The sequence below is a fragment of the Carassius gibelio genome, chromosome A2, assembly GCF_023724105.1.
Source record: "Carassius gibelio isolate Cgi1373 ecotype wild population from Czech Republic chromosome A2, carGib1.2-hapl.c, whole genome shotgun sequence".
Taxonomy (NCBI): domain Eukaryota; kingdom Metazoa; phylum Chordata; class Actinopteri; order Cypriniformes; family Cyprinidae; genus Carassius; species Carassius gibelio.
This window is the reverse complement of record NC_068372.1, coordinates 3,871,021-3,882,629: the sequence shown is the minus strand read 5'-3', so window position 1 is coordinate 3,882,629 and position 11,609 is coordinate 3,871,021. Positions and strand designations below refer to the sequence as shown.

At 41.5% G+C, this 11,609-nt stretch overlaps 2 protein-coding genes and 1 long non-coding RNA gene across 3 annotated transcripts; 2 read left to right on the top strand and 1 right to left on the bottom strand.

Moving 5' to 3' along the window:
* Positions 1-2,505: 2,505 nt before the first annotated feature.
* On the top strand, positions 2,506-4,861 carry LOC128022295 (uncharacterized). Its single transcript, XR_008185896.1, has 3 exons — positions 2,506-3,984; positions 4,070-4,107; positions 4,191-4,861. It is a non-coding gene; the product is annotated as an uncharacterized LOC128022295 (long non-coding RNA).
* A 12-nt stretch (positions 4,862-4,873) lies between these two features.
* On the top strand, positions 4,874-7,205 carry LOC128022191 (gastrula zinc finger protein XlCGF8.2DB). Its single transcript, XM_052609504.1, has 2 exons — positions 4,874-5,106; positions 5,801-7,205. Exons 1-2 carry the CDS (start codon positions 5,022-5,024, stop codon positions 6,841-6,843), a joined length of 1,128 nt encoding a protein of 375 aa, XP_052465464.1. The 5' UTR covers positions 4,874-5,021; the 3' UTR covers positions 6,844-7,205.
* A 1,431-nt stretch (positions 7,206-8,636) lies between these two features.
* zgc:174263 (uncharacterized protein LOC569949 homolog) lies at positions 8,637-11,388 on the bottom strand. The gene is made up of 2 exons (XM_052609410.1): positions 11,072-11,388; positions 8,637-10,199 (listed from the first exon to the last, which is right to left on the bottom strand). Exons 1-2 carry the CDS (start codon positions 11,196-11,198, stop codon positions 8,965-8,967), a joined length of 1,362 nt encoding a protein of 453 aa, XP_052465370.1. The 5' UTR covers positions 11,199-11,388; the 3' UTR covers positions 8,637-8,964.
* Between the last annotated feature and the right edge of the window lie 221 nt (positions 11,389-11,609).

Genomic DNA, 11,609 nt, shown 5'->3' with positions numbered 1-11,609 from the left:
CTTAAGGAAAGTTTTGAAGAAGGTTGGCTCACCAGAACAATTCTCTGGCTCCGGAAGTTGCAGCTCTGGCCGGAAGTGGTCCTGGGAGGTCTCCCGGGGGACGGGCGGCACAGGCGGTGCAATGGGCGAGTGGGAGAGGTGAGTTGATGAATCCGCTGGGTGAGCTCGGACACCTGTGTCACCAGCGCTTGGATCGCGCATCCAATGTTTACCATGCTCTCCTGCTGCTGATCCATATGATTGACGCTGTGATGGATAAAGTCAGGTAGTGAAGTGGTGCTTGCTGCGTCCATGATGGTGAGAGCATTCTGTGACAACTGGGTGAAGGAGAAGCTGGAAACAAGTGCGAGTATGAACAAATATTTAATGAAGACAAAAACAAAAACTAGAACACAAACAATGCTGGGAAGACGATAATCCAAGATGGTGGAATGTGGTGAGTAATCCAGATGGTGGTGGTGAGTTGGTAGCAGGAGAGGGTGGCACAGGAACTGCGGGGAAGCGAGCCGAAGGTAAGTCATGGTGCTTGTGGTGGTTGCGAAGAGTGGACGAGGTCCTGGGGGAAGACACGGACATCCAACAAACACAGAACACAACAGAAGGCAAACATGGTTAACGACATGAAACAACACTCTCACAAACACAAGGCGTGAGACAAGCCATTATACATAGAGGGTAATGAGTGACAGCTGCTGCTGATGACAATTAACGGAGACGCCCACAAGCTAATCAATGCAGACGCGAAACACACAGACTTCACCACAAAGTGCAAAAGCCAGAGATCATGGTTTACCAACCGTGACAATACTATGCTAATTACTAAGGCTCTGGTTCAGTTATGCCTTTGATCTAACTGATCATGATACACTTATATCACGTCTTGTAACTTGTGTTGGCCTCCGGGGTACGGTGTTGCAGTTGTTTCGTTCATTTCTCACCAATAGGAGGAATGTTATTAGTATTAAGAAAACAATCCTCATCTGAGACTTATTTAAAGTCTGGTGTCCCTCAGGGCTCAATTCTTGGTCAGTACAGTTTTCTTTTTATATGCTTCCTTTAGGATCTATTTTAAAAAAGTTTAGGCGTTATTTTCATCTGTATGCCGACAACACTCAAATCTACATCCCTTTGAAGCGGATTACAAACAGTACAAGTAATTTCTTAAGCCTCAATGAAACTAAAAGTGAATTTTTTTTTTGTTTGGCTCAAATGACCACTGTGTAAATTATTTTGAATCTGAACTTCTTACTCCTCATAGAACTACATGTGCAAGAAACTAAGGTGTTTGGTTCGATAACAATCTTAACTTTGATAAGCATATAATTGCGGTGGTCAAGTCTTGGTTTTATCATCTTCATCTTCTGACAAAGGTGAAGCCATTTTTATCTTTAAAGAAGTCTAAAATGGTCATGCAGGCTTTTGTAACGTCACGACTGGATTACTGCAACTCATTTTATTTCGGTGCTCCTCAGTCATGGGTTTCTCATTTACAGTTGGTTCAGAATGCAGTGGCTCAGCTTCTTTATGGGAAGCACAAACATGAGTGTATCACACCAGTTTTATTTCATTGCATTGGCTGCCAGTCAAATATAGAACTGATTTTAAACTTGTACTGTTTGTATATAAATCTTTCCATTATCAGGCTCAATAGTACCTATCTGATTGTTTACATCCATACATTCAGGCAAGAGCACTCATGAGAGGTGATCATGCTTTTTCTGTTGCTGGCTATAAGTTGTGGAATAGTCTCCCAATTCATATCAGAACTTCTCCAACTCTATCTGTTTTTAAGTCTCCTCTTAAAACTTATTTCTTCTCCTTGGCATTTAAGATTTAAGTTTTTTGACTTACTGTGCAGTGATCCTTTATTTTAGTAAACCTCATCCATTTTAGTGTGTTTTATACTACAGGGCCGTTTAATGCTTGAATCTGATTGGCTGACGAACATTCTGAGGTGTGCAATTATTTTCAGGGAAACACACGGCGAACGTAGTTGCAGGCAGCTCTCCTAACTGCAGCAGAAGAGTGTTTAGAGATGCACAGAGGTACATTACCCTAATTCACACAAGCTCTCTGTTTCTCTGTCGCTATCGCTCTCTTTCTGGTTACTTCATTAATAACTGTATCAGAATTCTGTCGAACCTCAGCGTCGTTTTATCATGGTGTCTGGAAAACTATTTCATACCTAGGTCTTGCTGGTGTTGAAATAGTGTGTACACCTCTAATTGGGATAAGAATTTTGTAAATAAGGTGATTGCTGCTTTACCTAGCCTTAATTCACATTATCTGATTTTAGGTGGTGATCTAAACTGTGTAATGGACCTAAATTTGGACCGCTCCAACCCAAAACCGCAGACAACTTCTAAAATGGCAAATTATCGACAAAAATCTCCTTTCTTCAGTAAAGGGAGTTGAATATTCTGCTACTGTAGAATCTGATCATGCTTCCTTACAATTAGATCTCTTCATTCCATCTTATTTTACGACCCACATATGGCGATTTAATTCTACACTATTATCAGATGACTCATTTTGGAAACATGTATCCTCTTAAATTGACAATTTTTTTAAATTCAACTCAAAGAAGTAAGTCTCCCCCTCTCTCCTATGGGAGACACTGAAAGTAGTGCTCAGGGGGGACATTATTTCATATAATCCTTTTATTAACAAAGAGAGGGAAAGCAAAAGCCAACAGCTAATTTAGATGATATCCAAAATTTACAGTCAATACTCTACTTTTCCTACACCAGAACTTTATAAAGAAAGGATTGAGCTTCAAAACGGGGGACTGCCCAAGGGTCTGACAAAGACGGCCCATTTATGACAGCCTACAAAACTGCCGCTTTCTTATTAGCAGCAGGGCCTTATTGTGCATCCTGTTGGAATAAATCTTGCTGTAAACACGCTTTAGGATTACATACAATAAAACGCAGCGACCTTGACACATGCATTCCCTGTTCTTATTTACGGCATGAGCTTTCCATGCTCAGAAATTCTATGTGGAGACATCACAGGTCTTGAGGCCATTAAAGCCTTTTCGAAAGAAACTGCAGTGCTGTGATGAGAAAAAAGGGGCTATAGAAGAAGTATACCCCACTCAGATAGAGTAAGGTTTTTGCATCTGATATTTTGTGCCAAAAAATGGTGGCTTACAACCAATATTGGATTTACACCATTTGAATCTTGCACTCAGGATGAGCAAATTCAAGTTTTGAGGGTAAAATCTATTCTGTCTCAGATTCAACCAATTGACTGGTTTGTCACGATCGATCTGAAGGATGTATGTTTTCATATTCAGATCATCAAGAGACAGGAAGTTCCTCAGCTTCACTTTAGAGGGCATAGCGTATCAATAACGTGTTCTTCCCTTTGGATTAGCACTGGCTCCATGAAATTTAACAAAAAGGATGGATGCACAACGTGGGCGGCACATAAACAGATTGGAGCTGGTAGCGGTCTTTGGCAATGGACTGCGTCATCAGAACATCCACCTCTGACATTTGGGCGCTCTTGGAGAGGAAGGCAGGAGAATGAACAGGCCCAGGTACAAGGTCATCAACCAAGAATCCCTTGTCCACCATTATGGCCATGTCAGTTGTTAAGAGTGATGTAATCCCTGACAGACGAAACACCTCTCAGTCGCTCATGGAACCCTCAAAGAGTGCTGACACAAAAGTCAGGGCTCCGTGAGGGGACATGCCCACCATAGCCTTAAAGGTGCAGTGGGACTTGTAGTTGGAAAAACTTGACTCTGAAGGAGAAGGGATGACGGTGTGACACCGTAGCTCTGTACAATCAAGCACTACTGTGTGTCGCTGTAGCTGCCATCAAAGTCAGGTGGAAGACTGGACTTCACAGCTGCAGGAGACCTCCATACACAGACCGAGCCCAGTAAGCTGTAGAGGAAGTTGGCCCAGGTCAAAGAGCCAAACTGGTCAAATTATAGTCTTCAGATTTACTTCAACAAGGCCCTTGTCTGTGGAGGTATGAATATCTTGTTTGTTGAATATTATTATTGTTTTTTGTGCTGTTTACAGGGATAATATTCTCATTTGTTGTTGTTTTCCAGTACATCTTGTCTTGGGAGCAGCCTTTGATTTGACATCTGTAAGTAGTTATCAGTTAAAGTAATTGACCTTCATGATGTTGTAGCATTGATATTTAAAGATTTCTCTGTGTTTGTCTTCCAGTGTGACACTCCAATCATACAGAGATGATGGACTCTTATTCTTCTGGAGTTTTCTCTGAAAGGCACTGGACGTTTCCTCCAGCCTACCATTATTACATTTTCACACTCTTCTGACCAGTCTGAAATGAACTAAGATACATGTATATTACAGAGCAGAAACCCTACAAGAGGCCCTTCCACTCGGATAACAGGCTATACTTAAATATACAGTATATATACTGTATATATATATATAAACACATTATTAAGAAAAATTAAAGTTACATTTTACTTTAGTATCCTGTAATGAAGGTGATACAAATAATCTCAGACAGAAGTTCTCTCATCTGCTCCGGGGCCAGTGGAAGAGCCCTGTTCCTTATGATGGAGGAAAAGGCCCTCGACAATCTCCTGAAACAATCAGACTGCCCTTCATATTTCCTCTTGTGTTCAGGGGAGTTTTTTTTGTGTTTGTGTGTGTTTCATTGAAATGTTGCAGGTATCACAGAAAAAATATGCATGTGTTCTTGACTTTGAAAAAAAAATTGTGCCTCTGATTTAAATTTACCACTAACAACCTAAAAAATCTGCTTAATATAAAATATATTTTAAAGAAACTGCATTTTAATTTGCATATTGTTTCTTTCTGTATTCTCTTGTTATCTGGAATGCTGTATTTTTGTAGTGGAATAAAACCCTTCCTCCAGTCTAGTAGGTGGCGGTAATGGCGAGCTATACTTAATCTCAAAGGCAGAAGAAGACACATCTGGAGCACTGATTTGGAAACAGAACGAGATTAATAAAGGTTTATGGAGCATTAATCAAATCTGCGGAAATTTTCATTGCAAAAAAAATGGAGCGCATTAAATCAGAGTTCATGGATATGAATGAGGAAGAACCCTGTACAGTGAAAGATGAAGATACTGAGGAACAAAGCGGTTGGTGTCCATTCATGATACTAATATTTATGTATAATGAACATTACACTAATAAATGTCAAGAATGGATCTTTGATTTATTTTGTAAAAAGCGCTATACAAATAAACTTGAATTGAATTGAATTGAATAACAATAGGTTCCTGTCTGTCGGTACAATATAAATATTAATTTAAAATGAAAAAGCAAATCACAAAACATTACATTCAACTGCTGTACTTCAGATATAATAATCAATACTCAAACATTTATGCCACATTATGTATTTTTTTTTTTTTTTGTTCATCTAAATGTCATAACAGATTTATTCAAACATATGTTATGAAAAGGTTGAGTAAATAAGGTCTAACTAATGAACAGATACATTTCAAATGTAACGTTATGTGACGTTTTCCCGCGGTTGAAACACTGTAACAAACGCGCGCTCTGATGTTTTGTTACATCTGATGAGAGCGGAAACATTTGACTGTTACTTGTTACAGTGGTTACTTTTTATTCGTTTTTATTGTTCTTTATTTGTGAAAAATAAAATAAAAAGTTGATATTGAATTAATCTTTTTTTTAAACAATTAAATTATTTTATTCCAAGTAGATAGTAAAATCATTTACAATTTCTTGGATTTGTATAGCAGGTTTTTTTTTTCAGTTTTTTTGTCTCTTGAAATTAATTTAAACTATTTAATGTGTTCACTTTAGGTCTGATGGAGGTGAAAGAGGAACGTCCAGAACTAGACGATACAGAGGAAAACCATCAGGAATCTGTGACCTCCTCACACACTGACAAGAAAATCTCCCAGAAAAGAAAATCCGTCACATGTGATCTGTGCGGAAATAGTTTTGTGCGTAAAACAGTCCTGAATGATCACATGAAGATTCACACCGGAGAAAAACCTTATTTGTGTGATCAGTGTGGACGGAGATTCACGCGCAGACATCTCCTGAACGAACACATGCGAAGTCACACCGAGGAGAAGCCTTACACGTGCTCCGAGTGTGGGAAGGGTTTCTCACTGAGTGAAAACCTCAAGATTCACATGAGCATCCACACCGGAGAGAAGCCGTTCACATGTGATCAGTGTGGGAAGAGTTTCATGCGTAAATGCATCCTGAGCAATCACATACGCAGTCACACCGGAGAGAAACCTCACGTGTGTGTGGAGTGTGGAAAGGGTTTCGCACTTAAAGAAAACCTGAAGTCCCACATGAGAATCCACACCGGAGAGAAGCCGTACACATGCAGCGAGTGCGGACATAGCTTCACATTTAAAGGAAACCTTAACTATCACTTACGGATTCACACAGAAGCGACGCCTTTCACGTGTCATCTGTGTGGGAAGAGTTTCACGCAGCCGGACACGCTCTCATATCATCTGCGCTGTCACACCGGAGTAAAACCCTTTAAATGTGAGGAGTGCGGTAAAGCGTTCATCCTGGCCTCACATCTGAAGAAGCACATGATGGCTCACGCCAACGAGAGAGCTTACTTCTGCTCTGTGTGTGGGAAGAGTTTCTCACGGCGGGACTGTTTTAAACTGCACCTCAAGATTCACACCGGCGTGAAAGCTCACGTGTGCTCTGTGTGCGGGAAGAGTTTCAGAAGAGCCGGAGAACTGAAGGGTCACTACAGAGTCCACAGCGGAGAAAAGCCCTACAAGTGTTCGCTCTGCGACAAGAGTTTCAGCTCATCATGCACTCGACAGAAACATGTCCGACAGCACTGTCCGAAGAGGCCGAAGTGAGCAGGCTGCTGTAACCCTGAACACATTCAACAAGAAGCACAGCTGGACAAACAAAACAGATCTAATTAAAGCGACTTTAATGCACAGACCACTGCTCATATGTGTTGCATCATGATGCATTTAAAAGTATAATGTTTAACATTGTTGTTGCATGTGAAATATAACACAGATAGCATTAAATGAACCTATGCTAAATGTTAATTATTAGTAACTCTTATGCCTTTATCTAAAGCACATATCCACCATGTTTGTAGTTTTTTTAAAAACCTTTTTATGCATGTTTGTAGATCTGAACTGAATACTCCTCCAGAGCGCAATGGATTGTGGGTAATATTAGCCATTAAAGTCTGCATGTATCCACATTTTGTTGGTTTTTAATTGCTTTAATTGTTTTTCTGTGAGTTATAATGAGCGTACTCAAGATGGACAAAATGAAAAAAAAAAACAGTAAAATATCTATTTAAAGAGTTAATGAATACACTAACAAGCTCATAATGAGTTATGAGTTCATAATAGAGTTTTCCCGTTCAAGCAGCTCTAAGATCTGAACAATTCTACAGAAACTAGAATAATTTCTAGAACTAATAAACGGTTACAGTAACAACATCTAAGTCAAGACAAGATCAAGTTGAAGAAACCATAACGATGTGTGTGTGTGTGTGTGTTTACTGGGTTTCCTTGGCAGGTACGTCTCATGCAGGAAACATTTTTTTCAGACTATTCTTATGATCTAATCTAAAATGTTCAAATTATTTAAAAAATGATTAATAAACTGAACATTGGCTTCATGAATACTACTAACACACAAAAGATGATTTTGCTCTTTTTATTTGTTAATGTCATCATGTACAGTTTGCACACATTTGAGCCTTGGTTACGAGAATGCAATTAATCATAACCACACACACACACACACACACACACACACACAGATGGGCTTGACTGATGCTACACCGTAATAATAACCTCATTATGATGCAGACAGATTCTCACACGTGATTAGAGGAAGGTAAAAAACAGCAGCTGTGCCATTATTACTGTGAGAAGGATGACATGTGAATATTCTCCATATCCTACAGGACAGAGAGAGTTGAGTTACAGCAGAGAATGACTTCTGAACTCCTCTCTGGAGACGCTCGGCTGAACATAGTTTGTGTTCAACAGAACAAAGTCTAAATGTTTGGAAGAAAGGTCCTGTTTGTTTTCTGTGGAAACGTAATATTAAGCTTCCAATCTGATTCTTCCACACGCATCACCTCACAACAAACATGAAGAAGTAGATGAAGCTGTTAGAGGAATAGTTCACCCAAAAATGATAATGTAAGTGTGTTCATCCTCAGATCATCCCAGATCAGGATGAGTGTGTTTCTTCAGTCTCTCATCAATGGAAGCTCTACAGTAAATGGGTGCCGTCGGAATGAGAGTCCAAACAAAGCTTTGTTATGGATTATAGACTCTATGTGTTTGAGTTAAAATCATCTTAATGCTGGATGTGTTTCAGGTTTTGTCTTCTCCAGATGTTCACTGATGGACTGGAGTGCTGTGGATTATTGTGATGTTTTTATCAGACTCTCATTCTGACGGCACCCATTCACTGCAGAGCATCCATTGATGAGACACTGATGCAGTGCTACATTTCTACAAACCTGATGAAGACACAAACTCATCCTGATCTGGAATGAGTAAACGTTCAACAGACTTCTTTTCAGTGAACGTAATGCAGATCTAATGTTATCTAATAGTACTGCTGCTCCCCGAAATAACATCTGTGTCCCTCGAGCACAAAACTAGTCTTGAGTCTCTGGGGTGTATTTGTAGCAATAGACAACAGTACATTGTATGGGTCACAATGATACATTTCTCTTTTATGTCAAAAATCATTAGGATATTAAGTAAAGATCATGTTCCATGAAGATATTTCCTACCGTAAATATATCAAAACATAATTTCTGATTAGTAATATGCATTGCAATTTCTCAATATTTAGATTTTTGTGCTCCCTCAGATTCCAGATTTTTAAACAGTTGTATCTCAGACAAATCTTGTCCTCCTCACAAAGCACACATCACTGGAGAGATGATTTGTTCAGCTTCAGAGGATGTGACACTTAAGGCTCCAGGGTCACATTTCGAGCTTCTCGTCCGTCAGTTTGGGGCAGTGCTTCTTCTTATGAGTCAGTAGTGTAGTCAGCCGTCCGAAGCTCTTCCCACACAGCGGGCACTTGAAGGGTTTCTCTCCGGTGTGCACTCTCTCGTGTGCTCGGAGCGAGTCCATGACGGTGAAGCACACCCCGCAGCGAGCGCACTTGTACGGCTTCTCTCCGGTGTGGATCCTCTGGTGCCGCTTCAGGTATATGAGTCTGGTGAAGGCCTTGCCGCAGTCGAAGCACACGTGCGGCCTCTCTCCCGTGTGGATCTTCTGGTGCTCTGTGAAGTTGTTGTGAGTTAAGAAGCCGTGTCCGCACTGAGAGCACATGTAGGGTCGCTCGTTGGCGTGTGTTTTCACGTGTTTCTTCAGATGCCAGGACTCGGCGAAGCTCTTGTCGCACTTTGTGCAGTGGAACAGTTTCTCTCCCGAGTGCTTCTTCATGTGTCCCACCAGGTTCCCGTGATACATGAAGCTCTTGCCGCACTGAGGACAGGTGAAGGGTCTTTCTCCGGAGTGAATGCGTGTGTGAATCTTCAGGTTTCCTTTGTGAGTGAAGTGGCGTCCGCACTGGCGGCAGGTGAAGGGCTTGAGTCCGGTGTGGATCTTCATGTGATGCAGGAGGCTTCCCTTGTGTGTGAAGCTCTTCCCGCACTGATCACAGCCGAAGGGCTTCTCTCCGGAGTGGATCCGGAGGTGATCCGTCAGGTTGTCTTTGTGGATGTAGCTCTTGCCACACAGATGGCACACGTGTGGTCTCAAGCCTGTGTGAACTCTCAGGTGGTTCTTCAGGCTCTGCTTGTGAATGAAGCTCTTGTCGCACTGATCGCAGGGGAACGGTCGCTCCACCGTGTGGATCCTGTAGTGATCCATCAGGTGCTGTTTACACACGAAGCTCTTCTGGCACTGAAAGCAGGTGAAGGGCAGTCTGCTGTCCATGCTCGGAGCCGCTTTCAGCATCAGGCTGGTTTCGGTCTCTTTGCAGCTTTCCCCGTCGTGGATCCTGAAGTGGTCCATCAGGTGCTCCTTGGTCTCGAAGCTCTGTTTGCACTCGAGGCAGGTGAAGAAGAAGCCGTTGGTTCTCTGAGCTCTCTTCTGAGACAAGCTCTTGCCGGACTCGGAGCAGCTGAGGATCTTCTGTCCGCTGAGGAGACGCTGGGGGTCCTCGTCCACATCCAGCTCTTCACGCTCCTCCTTCACGTCCAGCGAGCCTGAGGTGAACACGACAGACACACATCACTGACCGACCACTGTCGAAGGAACGGAAATTAAATGTGCACCTCTGCTTTGAGCCGCAAACAACACATATAACTATTGAATAAATAAAAAAAAAGTTGTTAGTAAGTTGTAGCGCGGGTGTATTACAATATTGGAAATAGTCTCCTTCTGTTTTAAACTGTGAAGGAGAAACCGTGGATATCATATAAGCACCGTGCAAACTGTGTGCAAGTCAAACGTCTTTCACCATGATAGATGGTGCTTTCTGCATCGGACGCACACATTAACACTGTGTTAATTGTGTTTAGGGTATATGCCTATAGGCTATAATTCACTGTAGGCTATAATAAACCTGCTTTAAAAGACATTTTTACTACATTTTCATCGAGTAGTCTCAGCTAATATCCTAATGTTTTTTTTACCTCACGTGCTGTGAGAAAATAATAGGCCTATATTAATTGGAAATGCCAAATACTCTTAATAATGACAATATTGAATGATTTGTTTAATTAAGGTGTCTTCATCTTATCGCCTTATATATATATTTTATACACAAGTAATGTTGGTTATCAGCTTTCATAATTAAAGAATTATCGGTTATCGGCCAATTTTTTCATATCGGTGCATCCCTAATTACAATGCAGCTAAACACGCTGAAAATGTACAGAATAAATCTAAATACAGAATTATTAACACACGTACTTTATATATATTTAAAACGGTTTCAATGCAGATTTTGCTGTGTATTTGACGTGTTTTGGAGTACTGGAGTCAGCAGTGTTTAGTGTAACTGTGACTGGACTCTAAACACAGTCTAGTCATGTAAAGATGAGTATCTGTAGTGTGTGTTACTGTGGACTCAAACCTCTCTGTTCCTCTGTCTGCTCTTCTTTCACCCTCCACGGCTCGGGGATCCTCGTCTCCTCGCTCTCCTCTTTTATAAAGTTCATCTTTCCGGATGATGAAGACAAGGTTCGGAGGCGAGTCTTCATCGCGGCATCTCGGTCAGAATCGCGTGTTTCTACTAGACAGTAACTGCACGTCCTCCCGCTCCAGTCCAGGTGTGTTTCAGCTGATATCTCGCGTTTGTTTTCGACTGTAACGTGTTCTGTTGTCTCTGGCGTGAGCTGCTGCTTCTCGAGCTTCAGCTGCTGGAGGAAGCGCGTGTGTCGCGAGCGCCGCCTGGCGCGGGGACGCGCACGCAGACCGACAACACGCTCAGTCAACAACCGGAGGCTGCAGCGCCACCTACCGTACTGGACGATATAGCGATGGTGCAGTTTCAGGACCCTGTTGGTTCAGTTTGCAGTCACGTTACTTTGTATAGCATTAATATATTAATCTCAGTAGTACTTTTTAAATGTGATTTTTGATTCAAAATGCAGCAGGGGTTAATGACTAAG